We start from the raw sequence: 23,557 nt of genomic DNA on the forward strand, positions 1-23,557 counted from the left end.
ACTTCTACCTTAAGAAACCAGAAAAAGAGCAAATGGAACTCAAAGTAGAAGAAAGGAACTACAATAATAAAGAGAGAACCTGAATATCCCTACAGCTATTAAAGAAACCGAATCTGTTGTTAAAAACCTCTCACACAGGGAACTGCTGGCCCACATCTACCATATAAAGACATGCTCATGAATATTCATTGCAGCCAAAAATTGGAAATGATCCCAGTGTTCATCAACAAGTAAGTGAGTAAAGAATGATATATCTATACAGTAGAATACTCCTCAGCAATAAAAGGAATAAACTCTTGGTACTTGCCTACAACATGATTAACCTCAAAACAATTATGCTGAGTGAAAGAAGCATGATAAAGAGTACACAGAGCACCGTCTATTCCTGTACTTGTGGTTGTCTTGTTCTGTGAACAATGAACTAGCCAATGCTGAGCCACTGGTCCTAGAGGACATACAGGATTAGCCTCCTGGGAGCTACATTTTTGTCAACTGATCAATAAACAACCCTGTTTTATGTGTTTGTTTCAAGACACCTTACTTAATATATATTGTTGATCCATCAGCCCTGAACTCATTGCCAACAGCACTAGAACTCATGGCCAAATGAAGCTCCTCTAATGTACCTATGTATTCTTTCTGTAAGGTACATCACTTGGAAACACTAGACGATGCTTCATTCAGTACAACACTTGGGAACCATTTCAAACAGTGAAATCACCAACCCAAAGCACACAATGTGAAAACATGCATTAAAAAGACCACTAAAAGGACACTTGTTCATAGCATGAGCGCTGAAACAAGGAAGGGCATTGCTTTGTTCGACTGCAGTTGGAAATGGGTTTGGCAACTCGAATTTCTCACCACTATTTCCATGTCTGTGAACAAGTGAGAAAATGCGGGTATTAACTTTGGAGTACAAACAGATTTTAGTTAGTAGGTAAATTTGCAAATACGGAATCTGTGAATAATGAAAATCAACTATATGTGACTCACTGATAACAATTTTTAGAAAATATCAATAAATCTAGAGTGAAATAGCAGACCAGTGGTTTCCCCTGGGGATGGGGCTGGGGGCAGGAGGGAAGGAATGAAAGGAAGGGAGGAGACGCTGGAGAGTGATGGGTTCATCGTCTCGACTGTGCCGGTGCATACAATACAAAAACTCATCAAACTGTAACTTGAACTTGTGCCAACTGTTGTTATGTCACGAAGCTTCAATGAAGCTATTAAAGGGGAAAAGGCCATGGTGGGAAGGGAGAAGAGGAAAGAGACATCTATGAAGTTTAACTGTGAGAGTTTGCTAACTAATCAAGGAGCAAAGGAGTGAATTAAGGAATCAAAGGCAACTTGGCATCCAAAGTTTGACTGCTGAGTTGATGTTGATGGTGGTGTCAGCTGAAACTAGGGAATGCAGAAAGAGGATCACACTTCTGATGGGTGGGCAAGCTCATTTTGAGGTTCCTGACTTAGTTCCAAGCCCTCTTTCCCTCCTCAGATCGGAGCTCTCCCACTGCTGTCTCACTGGCAGTTGCTGTAGTTTCTCATCTCCAGCCCAGTTCTCCAACTACCTCATTTCCTGCAACGACACCACCGCCTTCCAGTCCCTCTTCTCTTCAATCTCTCTGTATAAAGACCTCTTGTCACTCCAGTCTATTGCATCTATTACACATTTCTTGGCTTAACTTTTGAGGCCCTCCAAAAATGTTCCAACTGATTACATTTCGTTTCTCATCATTCTCTACCCTATGCCTTCCACTTAAATCAGGATGGCTGATCTCTGAAGCACAAACTAGGTATGTTCTTAGGTATCAGTTCCTTCAACTAAAAGCTCTCCATCCCTCTAAAACCTAACAGTCCAGCAGAACTTAACCCATATCCTCCCTGATTTCTTACGGAGTCACTATTGCCAGGTGTAGTCCTTAATTGTTTCCTAATTTTCAAATGTGTGCTAATTATATACCTTTGGTAGGAGCTCATTAACCAACTAAAGTGAGCAGGGCACTGACCTGGGCACGATAGGCATCAAAGATGAACGAAGACCTCTTCTGCCCTCAGATGCATAGAGCAGGGACAGTAGCATAACGCCAACATCACCAAGTACAACAGACAGCACGATACTAAGTTGCAATAGTTCAGATGAGACACTTTTTGCTCTGGGGGATCAGGGAAAGCTTTATGGAAGAGCTGACATTTGCGACAGATCTTGAAAGTTGAATAGAATATTTCATGTCAAAGATAGGGCTTTGGAGGGGAAAAAATTAAGAGAAGCCAAAGGCAGATGCATAGAAAATGGCAAAAGTGTACATTTCATGTAGGCAGGGACTGTGTCATATACATCTCTGGCTCTCTCACGGCATTTGGTAGAGTAATCGTGCACGGTCAACATTCAGTGCGTAGTTGCTTGGCCACGTTAGTTGCACTAGATGCTAAGTGGTTTCATCTAGATCCTAAGTGAATAATGTGTTACAATGAGGTAGAGAGCGGTGTCTTTCATAAGCCTGGGTTAAGTGGCAGAAATTTATACCACTAACATCAAAATTGGAAGGGTAATTTAAAAATAACTTTAATGGCTTTTTTCCAGGCAGCCTAGTTAGATGTAAAGTGGCTCATACAGTAGGATCCAGTCCCCAATTGCTCAGATATTACCTGTGAAATAGGTAGAAGACAATACTTTTTGTTCTAGTTTAGTAAAATTACGACATTTGCAACCTTTTCAATACATTATAAAAAAGGGTGTTCATTACATCCATACTATATTTAGAAGCCATTTAACCACATATTAGTTTTGTGACATTAATTGATTTAATTTTTACATTACCTGAAATTTCAATATTTTATTCCATTAATGTAGACATAACCCAAGTTTGTAAGTCATTTTTAAGTTTGTCATTTTTAATCCTCAGTTCCAAATTTCCAGGAAAAAAAACCCTTCTGAATAAAATAGAAAATTCTAAAGAGCTGTAATTTAACAACTACAGAGACGCCCACATTTCAAGCTCTCAGCACCCCCTCCGGTGCGAGCCAGCCAGCACACGGGGTTTGTAGATGAACACTCTGTATTCCAAGAGTGACGTCGCCAGTCTGACTCGGAATGTGACTTGGGTAATGGTAAATGAAGGAGCTCAGCCTCACTCTGTGGTCCCTGTATGGTTTAACAAAGGAATTGGGACTACAAATAAAACAGGTCCCAGGCCAAGCCGCGCCTTACCACTGGAGCTGAAGTCCACAGGCCCGATCCACTTGAAGGCTGGTTTACGGCCCCGCTCTTCCGTCACGTGCACTTTCTTGATCAGAGCCAAGCTGGTCAGGACATTGGCTATGTCATAGAGGCGTCGTACCTTTGCTTGAAGATATAAAACACAGTTACGGTTCTGCTGCCTGTGACAGCAGCACATTTTAGTTTATGTGACAGGTCACTTTTCTTGATGTAAACCTCAGGGGGAAAGCAGTGGGGTGGGATGGACTGACCAACGGCTCTGTCACAAAATCACCCAGGATTTATGTATCTGATGGACCTGAAGACACATACTAAGGTCAGTGTGTCCTTCCATTTCCACAGCTTCACACCTATACAAGACAAGCAGGGAGTGCCATAATTGCAAAAACCCCTGAGGGAGGGAAACAGGCTGTAATTAGAGGCTGAGTGAATGTAGTTCTGATGCATGGCATGTCAAAAGCTTGCCCCAGTTCCTCCCAGCAGGGGCTCTACCAGGCAGCTGGGCTGTGAAAATGACAGGGATTCCCCAGAGCTTCCTGCAAGGCGGCAGTCCTGAGTGCACAAGGCGTTCAGGGCTCAAGGTTATGAAGTACAACTGTGCTAAAGACAGGCAGTTCCTCACCTCAAATCCTGGCCTTCTGGCCACCCAGTGGGGGAGGGGTGGAATGCACAATCCCTGAGTCTTAAGAGGTTTTGGAAGACACATTTGAAAATGCATGCACTATAGGAGAAATCCAGAAGGGGTGGTAACATTAAATAGGCAGAATAATGCCCACAAAGTAATTTCTATTTAAGAAATCAGTTCACAGGTAGGAAACCCACTTGACTTCAGGGCTGAGATCAAGCAAAGGAGCTTTGCTTATCATCTAGAAACATCAAGCATTCATCCCAGATGCAATTCACTTCCCAATCATGGTAGAGCTAGAATTTACTTAGTCATGTCTTCCACAGGGGGCCTATAATTCCAGTCAAACAAACAAAAAGCTTGAGTATGCTGAGCTCATGGCCTCCCAGTGTTGAAAGGGTGCACTTGACCAGCAGCCAAGCGCACGTGGCTCAGGACCACTGTGTGATGGAGAGGAAGACACACTGCATAGGACACTCAGAAAGGCTCTCCTGGTCTGGCAGCCGTGTCCCACCCCCCTTCCCCTTCCCTGTTCATTCCTCTGGTTCTTACCTGCAGACAACTTTCATCTCCACCCATCAGAAGGGTAAGCAGAGGGTGAAGAAAAAAGGGGAAACAAAACTCAGATATTCTGTCTTGGATGCAGTGATACTAAAAAGAAATGCAAAGCACCATACACCCTCCCTGGCCTGCCTGTGTGAGATGGCAATCTGCTTCTACCATCCACTCGAACTGCAGAGGAAAAAGCAGCTGACAGGCCTGTCATGGGGATTCTGGTACGCCACTGACTTACCTCTCACAACACCAAAAACCTCTGATGTAGGAAGGGGTGCACTTCTCCAAAAAAATAATTCTTGTACTTTCATCCACGGGATGAAAGAGGCAGAAAACATCAACTTTCGAAACCCCAGCCTTTTTGTGCTAGGTGGATCTAGATGAAGACGCTTACTTTTAAATTTACTGTGGTCTGGTGTGTCTTGGCTTTCTTCTATCAGTATTTTGGCAGCCACATCCAGAGTAACGATCTTGGTTTTAGAGACGAGGAACAGCATGACGAACTTCTGGCTCATGATTCTCAGAGACTTGTCTTTTCTGTTTGCAGAGGCTACAAAAGGAACAAAACAAAGGCATCAAAAGAGATAATTTACTACAAGCAAGACTGCACTTCCAGTTTGCCAGAACTCTCTAACTCCGCGAGTAGATGGAAAGATCACTTTTGTTGCAGAGAGAAGCCTTCTGGACACATGTCACAAAAGATGGCTCACAAAGAAAAAAGATGGTTTTTCCTGTTGCTCATAAAAGTTCACCCGGCATAAACTCTGAAATGAGTATGTTAAACAACTCTTAATGCTTTATACTCATATTTTGTGGAAGAGAATCCATGAGGTAGTCTTCCTAAAGCAGCTTTGTGCCAGGAAGAAGAAAAGGGTAGGGTGGGGATGAGGAACTGTTTTCAGAATGTCAACTCTCCCCTCAAAGGCAAGGACTCCACTTTAATTTCTCTGTGCCCACAGTATTGCAGACCTTGTTTTATTGTACTTCACTTTATTGTGCTTGACAGAAATTGCATTTTTTTTTGTTTGTTTTTACAAACTGGAGGCAAGGACCCTCCACCAGCAAAGATTACACCTTGCTTCATTGTGGTGGTCTGGAACCTAACCCACACTAGCTCTGAGCTATGCCTGTACCTAGAATATACTCTAAACACACAGGTGCCCACCTCTTTCATCTCTTCTCAGAAATAGGTGAAGAAATAACCTACAACTAAATAGGAGACACCGATGCGATGTGTGTTCCTGTGGATGGCAGGCAAGCCATCCCCAACAGATGGCTGTCTTCTCTGGTTATTAAGAACTGGCTCATGGGGTGGAACTAAAAGGCATGAAGCAGTAAAATGAATGAAAACCAGGGCCACCTTTCCATTCGTATTTCTTAAATTTGCAAGTGAAATGTGAGTGATACTTGCACCTTATCATCTTAGCAAGCGGGGCTCGGGCAAGAACGGTGAAGATCACTGGTTAAAACAGGAAGAGGACAAATGAGCCTGGAGGGGAAGAACAGTGTAGATGTAGTGAAAACAATTCTGCATCAAATGAAAGCAGGGGTTGTCTATCTTTCTAATCAACATTTTCCACTAATGGGGTCTTTTCTAAGTAGTCTACCCCAACGTGCAATTTGAAAAATTGAATTCATTGTAACGATAACTTCTTTCAAAGCAAATTTTCCTTAAAGGCTCACAAACAGAAATAAGCCTGGAGCTCTGTTAGCGATCTACGGTCCAAACACCAAATACCAAGTGACTGGCCACTAGACAGGTTTCCAGTGAGGTTGAGTGGGCAACCCAGTTGGGGAGCCATCTGTCTCCCTTTCCTCAGTAGAGGGAATAAAAGGACACCTCCCTCCAGGCTGTCAATCTGGCACTTCCCACCTCAGCAGTAAAATCTCTTCAGCAGAGACCCTCACTGTCTCTCTGCTGTTACTCGCTGGTTATAATGAACTCACAAGAAGAATAGTCGGGCTCAGAGAAATCCAGTAACTGTTGATCTTGAGGATCTGGGTAGCCATCTTTTTTACGTTCACCAAATTTAAAATCCATCAGGTCTAGCTCTTTCTGCTGGAGGTATGCCATCTGCTCCTCATATTTCTGCTCCTCTCCCAGTCTCTGGAGGGTCCTCAGGGTTTTTGGCAGGCTGTGCCGTCCGTGCCAACCATACTGGTTCTTGGCTACCCGGCTGACTAGATGCAGCGATTCCAGCACGTTTACAATGTCATAGATGCGTCTCCTTTCAACGCCTGTTTGAAAAACAGAAGCCAACCATCATCATGCAGACCTTTTTGAGTATAAATTCCTTGACAGCCTGGACCATGACTGTGAACTACTTTGCATGATACCCAGTGATACCCTTTGCATGATACTACTTTGCATGAAAGCCCAGCAAGGGTGGATGTGCCACACATTCATCCCATAAGGATCCAAGTAACAGAAATGGTTTTCTTTCCTTTTCTTGGGATCCAGCCCCCAGTAAGATCTAGGATGAACATCCACCTAGAGATGGATGATGCTCCTTTGGTATTACACACAGTGGTATGTCTTTTCTTTAGACCTTTAGGCAAACAACACGAATACTTCAGCCTGTTAAAATGGGTGACACTGAGCAACACAAGTGCTAGTATGCCCAATGGACACTTGATGAATGCTGGATCATTGATTTTGACTTATATTCCTAATTATGCAGACTATAAAGTGTGTCTAATAACTGATACTTCATTTGGACCATACTCTCCTTTCCCGGAGTTTGAATGACGTGGAAGAATTTTGTTAACTCTCTTAATGGTGCAATAAGGAAACATGAACAATATTTTGTGTCCTACTTTGCAATGGGAGCTCTGGAGTCAGGAGCTCAGGCACCTTTCTTGAGTTGATGGAGGAAACTACAGCCAGGGCTGGAACAACTTGTGAGTATCCTTGGGTTTACCACAGCTATTAACAACACCATCAGTGTTCTCATTCACCACATCCCGCCCAACAGCCCAATGGTGAAACAGACTTCACCTACAGTACAGATGGACCATCAAGTTCATTGATTCCCTATCTCCTTCCCCAACACTCCCCAAATAGCTAGGATTATGAGTTCGCTACTGAATTTACCAAAAATATTTACGGTGGTTAGTGTGGGGACTTTGGGGTCAAATTGCCTGGATCTGAATCCCCATGCTGTCCCTTACCAACCAGGTGATCCTGGGAAGTTAATTAACCTATCTATGCCTTAGTATTGATCTCCCAAAATGACAAGGATTAAATGCAACCACAAAAATAAAGGGTCTCCAATAGATGTTTACTTTATATGTTATTTTGCAAATACTTCGTACGTGGCACTGGGGATCCCTATGATCCCTGCCAGCATAAGAGGATGAGCAGAAACAGATTTTAAAAGTCCCCTGACTCATTCTGTTGTGCAATAGGCCTTAGGCTTTTGGAGCGCACTAGCCCCCTTTTCTCTTGTCCAAGTATCCCTGAACAGAGCCTCCAGGCATCTCCTAGAAAACCAGCCTCTTTCTGTTCACTTGCCAGGAGCTGTTATATAATCAGGGCAGACTTCACGAGTGTAGCTTTTTGTCCCTTTGAAAATTTAAGAAGAGAAATAGACCAAATTACAATGAGAACTCGGAGCTGAGAGGAAGCTCTACTACAAGCACAGAGAGGCATTTCGCAGTCGTCAGAACATTGCGGCTCCTGACCCTGAACGGCTCTTCGCCCTCCGAGGCTCCAGCTTCCATGCCAGGTGTCCGCTGGGAGGTGGTGGCAGGGGCAGTAGCAGCATCTTGTCCAGACCCGTCTGGTTCCTCATTCCAGTCTGTTCTCACATCTTAACACATCTTGTTTAGAGTGTAACATTCTATAAACCTTCCCACTAGAAAAGTCATGTGAACGCAACCGAGACACCCCAGGGCCCGCCATATGCCGGGACGTTTTGTTCTTTTGTGTTCCAAAGAAGCTGTTAAGTCTCCATCTAGTGGCTAGACATTCCAAGAACGGAAAACAAGGGAAGGTTCTGACCACCTGGAGAGTAAGATGATATTTAATGTGCACAATAGGTGTCTAGCAGGTGATGCTGGTAAAAGCATGAGCAGCTGCTTGCCTGCATAATCACTCACCTTCTCTGTCTGGACTGAGTTTAGTGGTCCTATCACTGGTACACTGAAAAGTCCCATTTCACAGGGCTGCCAGGAAGGTTTTCCCTGACACTCGGCCTTCTTTGCTTTTGTATCAAGGCAACTCTATCAATCCTATTTATTCATGGCAGTAGCTATGCCCTTGAGGATTTACCAGTTCTTACCAGGCTTCCCTTAGTCCCCGATGGAGCTAATCAGGAACGTCTCTCAGTCCCATACAATAGTCTCTTAGGCTGTTCTATTTTCCATTTACTAAAGCCACTCTCAGTTCTTTAACTTCATACCTAAAATATCGATGTCAAATCTATTACAGGGGACCAGAATCTGGGAAACCATGCAATGTGAATGTTCTGCACATTTTTGGTTAAAATATGGTCTTACAGCTTGTGACCTGGGACTAGCAGGCAGTTCAGACTCAATCCAAAGAGACGGGCACTGGCTAAATAACTTCCAAGAAGGGACCTCATTTTTCAACCTCACGTGAAAGGAGAAGGTGAGTTCATTTGGCAGGTCTGGGTGAGGTGAGGCATTAGGAAGCTCTTGCAGAAATCTCTGGAGTTCTGCTGCAGGTGGTCAGAACATGGAGATCTACAGAATGACCTGCAGCCCATGAGCAGGAGCCCACTTTCTGCGCTGGAACAAGGCCTTCCAACATGTAACAGTTTGTCCTCTGCACTGACATCCATGCAAGGTCCTGGCTGTATGAGCTTGATTTCGTATGATTTCTTGTTTGACCCTCATCCTCTTTAAGACTGGTTTCCAGGATGCTGTGCTTCCAGTGGGCCTACATCAGGCCTCTCTCTACCTGGGTCACTCTCTCCTTCTTGTCTCGCTGCCATCAGTGTCAAAGACTGTGTTCTACTTCTGGATTGCAGAATGGTCACCAATACTTCTCCTCCTAGTTGCAGAGGTTGGAAGGGCAGCTTAGGATAAGGGGGGCTACATTTACTAAGAGCTGAGTGAAACTTCCATGTTACAATGAGTAGCCCATGCCAGACCCCGAGTTAGGCACATTGCTGACATTATCACGACTTTGTTAAGTTTCTGCCAGGTGGTGCTATGGTTCCTATGAGAAAAGGTCAATTAACTTTTTAAAGCTCTTATAGCCTGTAAATTGGGGCTGGGCTTCAAATCCACCTTTATCTGACCCAAAGCCCAGCCCCTGGTTTTCCCATTACAACACACTGCCTCCTTGTTATTTCCATTTCCAGCAAATACAATCTTTTCAGCCATCAGTTTGAATAATTCAGACTGACAATCCCCTACCGGCACACATTCCTCTGGGCTGTGGGAAGAAATAGAACTAGTAAACAAACTAAAAATTTAATCTTTCAAAATTATGTGTGTAAAACCTGTATAAAGCCTTATTTTCAAAGGAGACACCCCACACCTTCAAATCTTTGTGATTTCTGCTTATTTAATGATTGCAATGTGTTCATCCACAAACCATCTACAATTCATGTCCACTAGGGGTCTCTATTCAGAAGCTGCGTACACATTTATAGCACATACACCACCGCACATTATACACACCCATCCATGTGACACATGCATTCCTCTTTGTTGTAAGGGTTAGCTGTTTGAGTTATGTCCAGATGTGCTTTTTCTTGTTTGGCAGGCTTGCTGCGAGTATCACAGCGTAGGAATTGAAACATAATGCTCTTGCTTTCAAATCTTGCTTGATATTAGAAATAACACCAGTTCTGAATCCTTAGAAACATTATTAAAAATAAACAGCAGGGTATTTCAAAAAAATTTTTTGAGTCTGTATGAAATAAGATGAAATTAAAACACAGGATATTACTTCGTAATGTGAGTCTTGTAAAATTATTTTTTAAGGTTAAGAAAACCAAATTTTTGTCTGAGCCTCCGGCTTAGAAGGCTCCCTGGAATCCTACACATCATGATAATGGCAGAAGGAAGCTCTACCTATTCCTCTGTCCTCACTCCTTTGGGAGGCCCACTGCTTACTAAACAGACAAGGTAACCTGGAGCCTAGAGCCTGCCCCAGGAAAGCAGTTTCCGCTGTAACCGGATGACACATACCAAGACTGACGGCAACTTCATCTAGGGAGATGGTAGTTTTTTCAGTTGATAAGGGGTAACTTGGATAGCGAGCTAGAAACTTCTGGCACAGGAGTCCTAAACTTTTCTGTTTTCTGCTTGGCCTTCGCTTTTCAAATTTGTCCACGGCACTGTTCCCAACAACGTGAAGCTACAGAGGGCAGAAGGGAGGGGGAGAGGTCACGGTTAACATTCTAAAGGACAGATTGCAATGGCAGCACTGGCAAGTTGGGGAGACATTCCAATCCATACCATCCTAGATTCTACTTAAAATATGTTTCCCAAACTAACTTTCTTAACGTTTTACCTATCGCCTTCTCTGAAGTAAATTTTTCCTCCTTTGCAATTTGATGCCAACTCCATTGGTTAAAAGCTTAAACAATGAACAAAGCAGTCATTCATAGTCTTGCAGACGGTGTGTTTGTTGGACTGTAGATCAACATCACTAGGAGCTTGTTAGAGATGCAGAGTCTCAGGCCTCAACCTAGACCTGATCTATCAGAATCTGTCTTTTCATAAGATCCTGGGTGATTTCTACTGGCATGAAAGTTGAGATGCACTGCCTCCACTGTGTCATTAAACTGGTTTCACATGTTTACAAGTGACCAAGGGTTGATGGAACTGAACCAAAGCAGCTAAATCTTATTCTTTCTTATTGCAAGTACACAAAACTAGTATCCTTGTGTCATCGACCCACATATGAAAAGGGCCGAATTCAGTCCCAAGAAAGTAAAAGATTTTTCAATAAACAAATTCAAGCAGAAAAGCAGTATGATTATCTCAATAGCTGCAGGAAAAAAAATAATTTAACGCATTTAACATCCATTCATGATTTTCAAAAACGCCCTTAGAAATCTAGGAATGGGAAACTTTAATAAAGTATATATATCATAAAAACCCAATTGCAGACATCTGCCTTAAAGAGAACACCTTGGACATACTCCCTTAAAATCAGGAAAATGATAAGGATGCTCCTATGCCACCTCACCTTGGAGGTCCAAGCCAGTGCATGAGGACAAGAAAAAGAAACCAAAACACAGGAATTGGAAAGGAATAAATAAGCAAATCTTTCATTCTGTAGAACACATGACTGTTTACATGAAAAATTCAAGACTGACAAATTATTTAAAAAGAGAATTTAGCAAGGCAGCTGAAAAGACAAGACTCTAAAGTCAGCTGCATTACTACACAATAGAAACAGAAAATGAGCTAAAAAGATACAATTTATATTAGTGAAAAGAATGACAGCATTTTTAGCTAGCAAATAGTTGCATAAAATAATAAAACTTACAACCTAAATAGACTTAAAACTTATAGAGAAACATACTCATGGATACGTGGATTCAATATTATAAACAGGTTAGTTCTCAAATTAATCTACATACAATGCAATTACAATTGAAATCCAATATAAAGTATATATGCACAAAAAAAGGGTAAAGCATACATAGCTCACATACTCTGAAGGAAAACACACTGAGGTTCTTGCTTTACCTGAGATGAAGGCTCACTGCAATATGGCATGGGCCAAACTGGCCAATGGGACAGAAGAGAGCCCAGAAACAACAGGGGAACATAGCGGTGGACCTCTGACACATGACAGAGTGCACTAACTGCAGGGAGGAGGAAGAACTGAGTAAATGATACAAGGACAATTGATTATAAGAAGCAACAAAAAGGGAAAAGATGGACACCAAGCAGAAATGTAACGTGTAACTGCTAAAGGTTTAGTTTCACAAATACACAACGAACACTATAAATCAGTAGAAATCAGCAAAGAACACGAACAGGTATTTCAAGAAGAGGAATATACATGGTGGCCGGTAGAGATAAAGCTTAACCTCATTAGTAACCAAGAAAAAGAACAAATGAATACCACAAAAACATACAACTGCACACACACCACCTTGGCAGAAAATAATACATTTGAGAATTTCAAGTGTCGGAGAAGATGTGGATCAATGTATGTTTACATATTATGGATGGAAGTAAACCACATAATCTTGCATTTGAACATCCAATAACCTAATAATTCCACTAGTAGGTATATAACCTAGAAATTTTGCTCACAGAGTCCCTTTATATTCTTAAAAATTACTGAGGGAATATCTTTGTAAGAAATTGGTTATTACCTTTTGATAGAATATTTGGTCATAGAAAATATACTTATCATGTATGTAATGTCCTTAATACCTACAAATCTTTCTTCCAACCAACTCCCTAACCAGAGCAATACTATTAATTTACAGTTGCCTACCTCACAGAGTAACCTCTCTCTTGAAATTGTATTTATTGCTTCCTTGACATTTTTAAATCACTCTATCACATACATGTATATTCCTACATAATATATTGCTTAGGCTTGTTTGGCTTGGGTTTTAGTCTTCTGGGACTTGCTGTTTTCAATCCATACAACAAGTCCTCACCTCTACATCATTAGTTCAACATTGTTTTGCTATTAAGTCAATGAGATGCTATAGGAACTTAACTCTGGTTTGTATAAATTAGCCTATGGTAAAACTGTTGTTTTTTTTTTTTAATGTCATTTTGCTTCACGTTGCAGAACCTATTGACAGTGTTAAGGGAAGATTTACTGTGTATCCTAAGACTCATTCAGGTTCTCGCCTGTAGCGGCAGTTCTCACTTTCATCCCTGTGTGATAATCCATTGCATGGATAAACTGCAATTACTTATCCATTCCCTGTTTATAACGATTAGGGTGGTTTCCCCAACTGTGCTAATAGGAACTGCACTGCAATGATGTTCTTGTTCATGTCTCTTGGTGAACATATACCGGAGTTTCTCTAGGGCAGTGGTTCTCAATGCGTGACCTGATTTGTACTCAGTTACATGAAAGAATCTGTTAGTTCTACCCCTGCAATAAAGCGTGCAAGCAGATTCAATTCATTTTGGTCTATAAATTTCAAGTTGTAATTCAGGGCATCTTTTTCTCTTCTTTAGTTCCAATGTATTTATTCTGGCAATTTTTACAGATTAAAAATATCCAGCAAAATGAGGAAAAATAGAAGAGAAGTAACATTCAAATCTGTGGGTAACTTTGCTTAGCAAGTCTGGAAAATTGTCTGATGGGGGAGTGAAAATTGTTGACAACTGATTTTTTAAAAGTATAGATATACTGCTTATTCAGTAGCTCTGGTTTGCCATTGGACATGTAATTTAAAGATAACTTTAAAGCCCAAACCCACAGAGTGGACATAGATGTGGATTATAAAATTCCCCAAGTTAAAAGTATTTAGACTAATGTTATTTTTATAATTGGAGTAAAATTAAATCCACAGCACCATTAAAAAAACAAATTCTCTCATTAAATCAGAATTATTAAATATCATTGCTTAAAACTTATTTTTAAATGTGTACTGGTCAAGGGACTATCATAAAGAGAAGAAAGCATTCATTGTGAAAAATGAGATAGAGTGAGAATTCCATTTCAGCTATCTAAAAAAGTAAGTTTAATAGTGCTTTTGGCTCAATAGCAGCTAAAAATTAAGAACTCTGATTTTTTAATAATCAAGTAAAAAATGTAAATTCTATAAAAGCCCTTGGGAGCACAGCCTGTTTACCTGCAGAGAGTCCGTGAATGCTTCATCCTTGTTCTCAATGGGTCTGAACAGCCCCTTTTTCTTCTCCCAGTCTCTTATGTCCGGGCTGGCAGCGCTAATGAGCATCTTCAGGTTAGCTGTGGGCGTCCAGGGTTCTGTCTGCTGCCTGTCAACAAGCTTAACTGGAGTGATGGGATTTCTTTCTGGAGTGAAGATTTTTTGCTTCGATAAGTCAATTGGTTCATTTTTTATTGGAGTCTTCGGGGCCATCCTTGACCGATCAACAAATACATTTTCCTATTTTAAAAAAGATACATTTTACCAAGAATGAGAAAGGGCAGCCGTCAGCTAGGAGAACAATTAGTTTTCACCATGAAGATACAAACAGACCATATGTGCAGGGCTGGAAAATGTTAGGGTAGGACTAATGAAAACAGACAGAAGGATTCATGGGAATCAAGGAGAGGCTCCAATGAGAAACTGATTACAATCTGCTCCCCCTTTTATGCATAATTTTCATGGCATCTTGTGGAAGAAGTCATGGGTGTATCTGATGCTTGTTACAATAATCGGGGATGAGAAGGGCAGATGTGAGTTGAGTCCATATGCTCCTAAGTGCCATATTTTTAAACCACTACTTACAAGTTTGCACTAACCAGTGAAGAGCAATGATGCTTTTGTAGTTCAGTGTTCACTAGTGCTAATATAGCAATTAGTAAGACCAATTAGTGGAAGTGCATCCAACAAAATGTACATTTCCGGCGAACCTGGAGAGCTGTCTAATGCTATTCCCTCAAAGCTGTTCTTCTCAAACCACCCATGGTGAAGGACCAGTTTTTAAATTTCTACCTCCCACATACATGATATGTGGTCTTACTTCACAGGACTCATGTGCATCCCCCACCCCATGTGATTCTCCACTTGACTTTGCCAATCAAACTGACCTACAGCTTGTTCAATAAGAAGAGACCACTGATCACAGGCTTAGATGTTACGGGGACAATATCAAATTGCTGTAATGAGTTCTAAGTGCTTAACTCTTAAATTCTATTCTTAATATTTTGCAGGTTGGTAATAGTTTCTGGAGTAGAACCTACTACTCTCAGACCACACTTTGAGTAGAATGCCTTAGATAATTATAAGATTAATGATGGGCCCATTATGTCCACTGTAAAACAGGACTGCATAGAGAGAACCCACAAAATCCTGCTCTTCTTATAGCAGAATTCATCTCCAGGCAAGGGTGTCTTACATCATTCTGCAGATGGGGGAGGTAAATATCCATCACCCCTTCCCTACACAGGAATCACTGTATAGCTACTACAATGCTTGGATTGTGGCTGAACAGTGGTTTAAAAAGAACTACTTTCTTATAAATGAGCAACATGTGAAGAGGGAAAAGACTGGGAGAAACTAGAGTTTGTGTTAGCAACCCAACTCTTGTTCTTTGGATTGGCAGGAGCTGCCAGCTAGCCATGGTGAGGTCCTGTCCTCCCGTAACAGGAAGGAAGAGGGTGGCGATGGGAGAGACGGTTTCTCACACCACAGCAGCAGTAAGCATCCAGCTGGGGGCCCTGCATCCACCCATATCTCTGTACAATTTCCTGCTGGTATGCGATTCTGATGGAGTCTTCTACAAGGGAGCCCTCCAGAGAAGTTATTGAGTATTTACCATGTGCCACACCGTGATCCATGTACTTTATGTATATTAACTCCTCAGCTAATTCTATGTCCTAGGTAGGTACTATTATTTTTCCAGTCTACAGATGAAGAAACAGGCACAGAGGTTAAATAACTTGCTCAAGGTTACATACAACCTCATTTGGTATACATGGTAAGTCATTGGTATGCAAGAAAGAACTGAAAGCAGAGTTTCTGAAATTCTGCATCTAGAAATAACCTTGTCCTGGGTGCCAGTTGGGAGGCAGTTATCTTTGTCACAGCTCCAACATACAGCACCCAGCAGGCCCCACTAGCTTCTATGGAGAGCATTCTGCCACAGAAAGGCAGAATGGGGGAGCAGTTCTGCACACAGGCTCCGGGGCCAGCTACCGAGCAGTGTGAGGATGGGCAAGTTCCTTCTCCTCACCAGGCTTTAATTCTCTCAACTGAAAATGAAGTTCATAAAAATACCCATAGCAGAGGTTATGAGAATAGTTCCTGGCATAGAGCGAGCACGCAGTAAAACAGTCATTATCTTTTCCTGCGTTCCTATTCTTTATTACCATTCATTCCGACACTCAGAGTTAACATATTTTACTTCCTGGGTGTACGTCTTGTCTCATTAACGAGACCGTGTACTTCTGGAGGTCAGGGAGTGAGTTCCACGTGTCTCATTCCTCACAATTTTTGGCACAATGCCTTGCCCATACAGGTGCTCAGGGAACACTGTGCCTTGATCATCTAGGTATTCAAAAAGGTACCCCTGCAGCACAGGATGCAGCCCAGGCTCGCTGAGGCAGACAGAGATTCATCCTCCTTTTCTACGTCCCACGGAACCTGCAGCCACAGGAAAGATGCGCTCCTACTTTGCCCCCACCAGGCAGCAATTCGGTTAGGTCGTTTCCTCCAACACTTTGACATGTGTTCACTACAGTGTGAGTATTACAGGTGCATCCTGACATATGAAGTCGTGTCCTGATTAACTAATCATAAGCTGAAAAATATCGTCAGTTGAAAATGCATTTACCATACCTAGACTACTGACAGTCATAGCTTTGCCTACCCTACCTTAAATGTGCTCTGACACTCACATTAAAGGGATGTAGCCCCATTCAAAGTTGAGAAGCATCTGTATTTGCCTTCCTCTCCTCACCAGAAGCAGGAGACCCAAATGGGCCTTCTATAGACATGATGGAACATGAAAACATGAAATACAGCATCCAAAAACACTGTCAATAAAGTATGGCTTGTTTAGCCTATGACTACGGGGCTGACTAGAAGCTGTGGCTCGCTACCACTGCCCAGCATCCTGAGAGAATATTGTGTCACCTATCGCTAGCCCAGGAAAGACCAAAATTCAAGATTTGAAGTCCATTTTCTACCAAATGTGTATCACTTTCACATCATTGTAAAGTTGAGTGATTGTAGTTGAACCATCCTAAGTCGGGACTATCTGTACTTAAAGTAAAAGGAAATTAGGTTACCTGGTAGGTTGTGATTATATCACACCGTTACATCAAAAGAAACAACAAAAAAAGCCTAGCAAATTGTTTCGCTGGTTCTCAGGTGGGCAGAAAGTCACCTGCTACCTAGGCACACCCTGCTCCACCTTTCTATTTATCCTGCAATCCTGAAACTGCGTAAGGCAGTGGAAAGGGGATTGAAACAAGCATTTGGAAACCTGGTTTTTGTCTCAGCTCTGTATCTTTTTGATACTGAACAAATTGTTCATTTTGCCTGAGACCAAGTTTCCTGACCTATAAAACAAGGAGTTCAGACTAAAGTCTCTAGTTCCAAGGCTTTCCAGCAAGGCTGCTCAGCCGAGTGGTGGACACTGAGATGCAACCAGACCTCCTCAGAAATGAATGATTCATTCCCCCAGCTGCTGGAAGCAATGCCAACAGGAAGCCCTTAACTGGAATGCCTTGGCTGAAGAAGGCTGACTCATCTGGGATCATGCCCCTTCCCAGGAGGTCTGTACCTGCCTAGCTGGTAGAGGCAGCACATATAGGTAAAAGTCTGGCCCCTTGCCCAGCTCAGGACTATGCTGAGGGTCATCCCAGAACTCCCCATAGGGGAAACTCAGACTTCCATTGAAACGGTGTTGTAGACCTGCCTCTTCCTCTGTCCATTTCTGCTGCCTTCCCTTCCCTTCACCTCCCTTCTTGAGGCACTGATCCCTAGGGCACTCCCTATAAACCTTCAGTACACTAAACTCCCTGTCACATCTGCTTGTCAGGAAATCTAATCTGCAACACCCTGGAAATCACTTCCTTCCTTAGAGCCTAGAGAAAGTACCCAGGACACATGTTCTCTAGTTTTCATCTGTAAACGGAGGTAATACACACTGGCTTATCTGCCATAGAGATACTGTGAGAATCAGATCAGATCAGATAATGAAGGTAAAATCAGTTTGTAATCTGTGAAGTGCTATATAAATGTTCATCATTATTATTAATTATACCAGCATTCCGACTATGCTATCTGCTGCTACAGAAAGGGCTTGGTGGTTAAATGATCTTGGTTTCAGTATTGCTTCTGTTTCAGATAGTTTCGATCACGTTAACCTTAAAAAATATACAGTCATCAGCCTTGTCAAGGCCTTTGGCAATACTGTGCTAACCTCTTTTCCAGTTCCACCTTATGCAAATTCCACATTTTGCCCCAATAGTCCACTTGCTTTTCTTAAACCTGCCCTGCAGTTTATCACAACTGAGCTGCTGTTCACACCATCACTTTGTCTTTCATGCCATCGGCTAAACCTGGCCGGCTAAAACTCTACCTATCGTTTAAGTCTTGTTGCAAAGATGACCCATTAGGAAGTTGCCCTAGATACTGACTAAAAACTCTCCTTCCCCTCAGAGCACACTTTGTAGAATGAGTAATCCACACTGAGGACTTCCCCCTACTCACAACCCAGGAATCCCTCACATTGTCACAGTGGGTTTTGATCCACTGCTTCTCACTTACGTTGCCTTTCTGGGGCCAGATCAATGGCAGAACACCTGCCTCACTTGACCTCACTGTAATGGTTACAACTGCTGACTATTCTCTGCTCTAGAAAACTGTCAGTCCCCCCTGAGACAGCGTCTTTCTTGTTGGTTATCTTCTATTTCTCTGTTCCCTCACAGTCTCCTTTACTGGTTCCTTTTTTTCCACTCTTACAAACCTCAGCCCTCCACTCTGCTCCACCTGCTGTTTATGGGGTAGTTCACCGCTTTCATGTATGTGGTTTTGAAACCAATCTGTATGCTGGTAATTCCGACATTTGTATCTGGCTAACACCTTCTGTGAAGTCCAAAGTCAGGCAACCAGCTGCCTTTTGCACATACTTATTTGCCTGTAACACACAGGTACAGGTCTACATATTTCTAATTGAATTCCCCTTCTTACCACTCCCAAAACAGAAGAATGACCATCAAAAACACACTGTGCCCACTAAGTCTAGGCATTGTCCCCTAATATACCACTCATTTTGACTTCTTTACTAGTTTCTTTCCTCTCTACTTGCCTCAGCCTTAGCCTTTATTCCTTCAAGCCTTACTCAAGTGTTATCTCCTGCAGAAAGCCCTCCCAATAGCTCAATCCTTACTGCTTACCTCTTCATCTCAAATCATCCATTTTCTACTTTTGTCATGCCTAAATGCACTGTAAACAACTTAGGAGAGTTGTTTATAATCCCACATATGGGCACAGTAAATTTGTGTGATCAAGTTGAAAACTCCTTTGTTTAAAGTAAGTTTCTCCAAGAGTTCTAGAAATATGCAGGTATAATACAGCACTTACAAGAGTTCTTGACCAGTCAAGAAAGAAAAATGCTCTACACACCAAATGATCCAGAGGACACTGTAGCAGGCATGGGGGCTCATACAAGAGGCAACTGCTCGATGTTTCTCTCCCTTTCTCCCTCCCTTCCTCTTTCTCTCAAAATAAATAAATAAAGTCTTTTAAAAAATCCAGTCTTTATAGCACAGAGTCTATTTTTCTGGGAACTGGGGCTTAATATTCCTATACAGCATTAGCTAATTCCAATTTTGAGGCACCTCTCTGAGGGTTGTAAGAAGGAACAACTCAGCACCAATAGTTTGCAGCCATGTTAAATCTCTTGAACATTTCTTAAATGCGCACACTTCATGCTGTTTCTCCTGCCCAAAACATCCCTCTCACTTACTCCTGTTTGCTTGTAGGCTGGACACCCTCAACTAATGTTAGTTCCTCTGAAGCCTTCCAACTCTTCCTACACTCTCCATGAATTTATTTTTTACTCCTCTGTTCCATGGGGGCCACTTTGTTGCCACTCGTATTACAGCATTTACCAAATCATAGTACAACTGGTTAGTTTTACAAGAGTCCCTGAAAGTCTCTCAGGTAACTGAGGGCCCTGCCCACTTCATACTCATCTTTGGGCTGTTGGTTTGAGCACAGTGTGAACAGTATGAGTGCTTCACAGAAACCCAGAGTGGGTGGTGCTATTATTAGCTGCAATTTATGGAAGAAAGAAACAGGCTTCACAAGGTTAGGAGACTTATTAAATCACTGTACACCTAGCGCCTTTGACATAAATATTCATGGAAAGACTGAACAAATGCATCTGTTTGAGGTGACATAGTTAATAAATGGCAGAACAGAAACTCAAACCCAGGTCTGACTCCACACCCCATGTTCTCATTATTCCTGGAAGGAAAGACATCTGTACACTTGGAGCAGACCCTCTAAATATCCAGGCAGAAGCACTCTGTTCTCATCCCTTGTCTTCGCTTAGAGAGGCAAAATAATTCCTGCTTAGACATTCCATTTCAAACATTTTAACCACTCAAAAGAGAGTAGGGATTCTCTTTTGAGTCACTTGTGGGGTCCCCCCGCCCCCCCCCCCCGCATCTATTAGAATGTGAAAGCTCAACTGGACATAGCACTTATGGATGGTAACTAGAGTAGAAGTGACCTTGTTGAAGGCACTTGATAAAAAGTCATTGACCCAGAAGGAAAAAAATGGACACTGACTTCAGCTTTATATAAATGTATACATATTTTTTCAAGGCTGTCCCATCCAAATAATAAAAGGCAAAGTTTTGCCCTGAAACTCCCAAAGCCAAAACTCTGCAACCCTGGGCATTTCCACTCTCATACAACTTAGATAATGTTTTTTGAAAAGTCCTCTTTAAAACAATAATTTTAAAGTTTTTAAACAAGTTTTGGTGTACTTGTTTTCCTAACAAAAATAAATCAAATGCTAGGGGGAAAAATCCTACATGGAAAAGCATACAATTTCATGCCTACCTAAAATCAACAGTTATGAAATATTCTTCAAAGAGCCATATAACAGGTTCTTTGCAGCCAGGCAGTTTCGTTGTTGATGCTAAATCTAAAATTTAGACCAGGTTCAGTGCCCCAGGAAGTTGCTATGCTTAGATTTATATTCAAAGTTTCTACATCCAGGTTTATTATATCTATTTGCCTTTGCCTACAAATGCCTAGATGTTTGCTACTAAGAAGCTATTACAGCTTTTTGGTAGGGCACTTGGTGGTGAGTGTAACTGTGCTGATGCAGGTATGGTGATATTGCAATGGTATTGCAATGGCCAGTTTACTTAGTAATGTTTCTTGAAGACACCACCATGGTCTTAAAAGTCACAAGGGTGCAAAAAAGGGGCAACGACTCAGTGCAAAACTATACCGGCAGTAGTACTGTAAATATTTTAAGAGTATCTACTGTAAATATTTAAAGCTCAGTCACTTATCTCCCTATATGGGTGAATGGAACAGCCTCTAGGAGCTCCTTAACAGGTATAGAGAATATTTCACAGCACTTTAATAATCCGGCATTAGCCCTGACTAGTGTGGCTCCATTGGTTGGGCATCCTCCCACAAACTGAGGGGGTCACTGGTTCAATTCTTAGCCAGGGCACATGACTGGGTTGTGGGTTCCATCCCTGGTGGGGGCATATACAAGAGGCAACTGATCAATGCTTCTCTCCCTTCCTCTTTCTCAAAATAAATAAATAAAATCTTTTAAAAAATAATCCAGTCTTTATAGCAGAGAGTCTATTTTCCTGGGAACTGAGGCTTAATATTCCTGCACAGCATTAGCTAATTCCAATTTTGACAACTAGAAATAATATGTACTTTTGATTCTGGCATCCAGCATATCATTGATTCATATAAACTGGTTCCAACACTACATCTAACCTAGCCTCTTTCCACTGCACAATGACTGAGAAACTCAATAATATTTTGCATGCCTCCATTTAAAAGAGTATATTTCTATAGTGTTCATCAGAATCATTAGATTTGTAAGACAAATACAAGTGGCATATTGAAACATAACTGAATTACCCATCACCATCCTAAATGCATTAGACCTGAGTGCACCTACCTTGTGTGCATTTTCCCCATCTTCAATTGCAAAATCTAGTCTGGGTTGCCTGGGGTTGATCAGGTCTTTTAGTGTTAAACAATTTACTTCCATCTGTAATGCACAATTACATTAAAAATGATTTTACAATTAGATGCTTCCTCCTCCAACAAAAATATCTATTTATTACTTGCTCATGAACATGAACTTCCCCTCCCTAAACTCATCCTGGGAATTTCCAGGAACATAGCCACCCCCTCCCCCCCGCCCCCCACTCTCTAGAATGCACAAGAACCAATACAAACACCCACTAATTACTGAAAAATTGGTAAGAAAATATCGACAAAATAGTAATTTTTAATGAAAAGCAGCAGAACAAAATAACGTTACCAAGTCAGGAAAGTGAAAGGCAAATCTGTCAGAAAGTACAGGGTCTCCTAGGTCAGTTAATTTTGGCGCAAAGAACTGGGAGGAATTCGGCTTTGAGAAGGTTTGAATGGGGGGGGGGGGAGGAAACCTGATCCCTAGACCAAATCCATTCACTTCTTAGCGCAGCCCCTTTCCAGGCTTCCAAGTAGACCCCAAGGAGAAACTCTTCCAGTGAAGCCCCCAAATAGTGAGCAAAGATAAGTCCCCTCTACTGCCCGGCCGGCGTTAGAGATGGAACTAGGACACCCCACGCGCGCCCTGTCTGGCGGCATAAATTCCTCGATTCCCCGCCAGCCTACGAGGGGAGGAGTGGCAGACTGGCAGCAAGGTGGAAAGGTTCCGTTTCCCCCAAGTCCCGCCTGCCCGCCAGTGCTGGGGCCGCTAGCTACTTACTCCCGCTTAGCGAAGGAAGTTTCCTGCTTCTACCTGGACCTCCACGGCCTCACACCCCTGCGTGATCAGGGAGGCGATCAACAGCCCGGCGGCGACATCGGGCGGCGAAAGCCAGGCGCGCAGACCCCTGCTCAGAAAGCCCTGCGCTAGCGGGGATCCCGCGGCGGCGTGCGGACTGCACCAGCGTTCCGACACGCTAACTCTGACTGCAGTCTAGGATTGCGGTCCCCGCTAAAACACCTCCTTCTGGCGCCTTGAGGCCGAATTTGAGAATCCACCAATCAGCGGTGGCCCGTGGGGCGGCCCTGGCCTATCACGCGGCCGTTGGGCCCGTGCTCACCGCCCGGGGAGTCTTGGCGCTCCGGACCGCGCGTTTTGCCCTCACCCGCCCAATTGTGGCCGCCTCGGCCCCCTCCCCCTTCCGGGTACCTGGAAACTTCGGGTCCTGGAGCCAATTCCAGCTGAGGACGCGGGCCCGGGCAGCCACGCTAAGCCAAGGTGGGGGCGGGCGGGGCGGCTCGGGGGAGGAGGGCTCTTTTGTTATGCCTAAAAGACCCGCTCCTGTCCTCTAAACGTGC

The 23,557-nt window shown here is 42.7% G+C and overlaps 1 protein-coding gene across 2 annotated transcripts in view; it reads right to left on the reverse strand.

Annotated features, from left to right (window-relative positions):
* The window catches only part of E2F7 (E2F transcription factor 7), a 42,608-nt gene extending 19,483 nt beyond the window's left edge, over positions 1–23,125 (reverse strand). Inside the window, exons 1-7 of one of the 2 annotated variants that reach the window (XM_045844981.1) lie at positions 22,980–23,125; positions 22,179–22,271; positions 14,165–14,440; positions 10,566–10,734; positions 6,348–6,638; positions 4,795–4,950; positions 3,212–3,346 (exon numbers count right to left, since the gene is read on the reverse strand). In XM_045844981.1, the coding sequence (XP_045700937.1) occupies positions 3,212–3,346; positions 4,795–4,950; positions 6,348–6,638; positions 10,566–10,734; positions 14,165–14,440; positions 22,179–22,271 (1,120 nt within the window). In that variant the 5' untranslated portion in view covers positions 22,980–23,125. The remainder of the gene's footprint in view (positions 1–3,211; positions 3,347–4,794; positions 4,951–6,347; positions 6,639–10,565; positions 10,735–14,164; positions 14,441–22,178; positions 22,272–22,979) is intronic. The other variant, XM_045844982.1, reaches the window with a different exon arrangement.
* Positions 23,126–23,557: the final 432 nt, after the last annotated feature.

This window comes from Phyllostomus hastatus, unplaced genomic scaffold (genome assembly GCF_019186645.2).
Source record: "Phyllostomus hastatus isolate PE091 unplaced genomic scaffold, TTU_PhHast_1.1 phas_contig_432, whole genome shotgun sequence".
Taxonomy (NCBI): domain Eukaryota; kingdom Metazoa; phylum Chordata; class Mammalia; order Chiroptera; family Phyllostomidae; genus Phyllostomus; species Phyllostomus hastatus.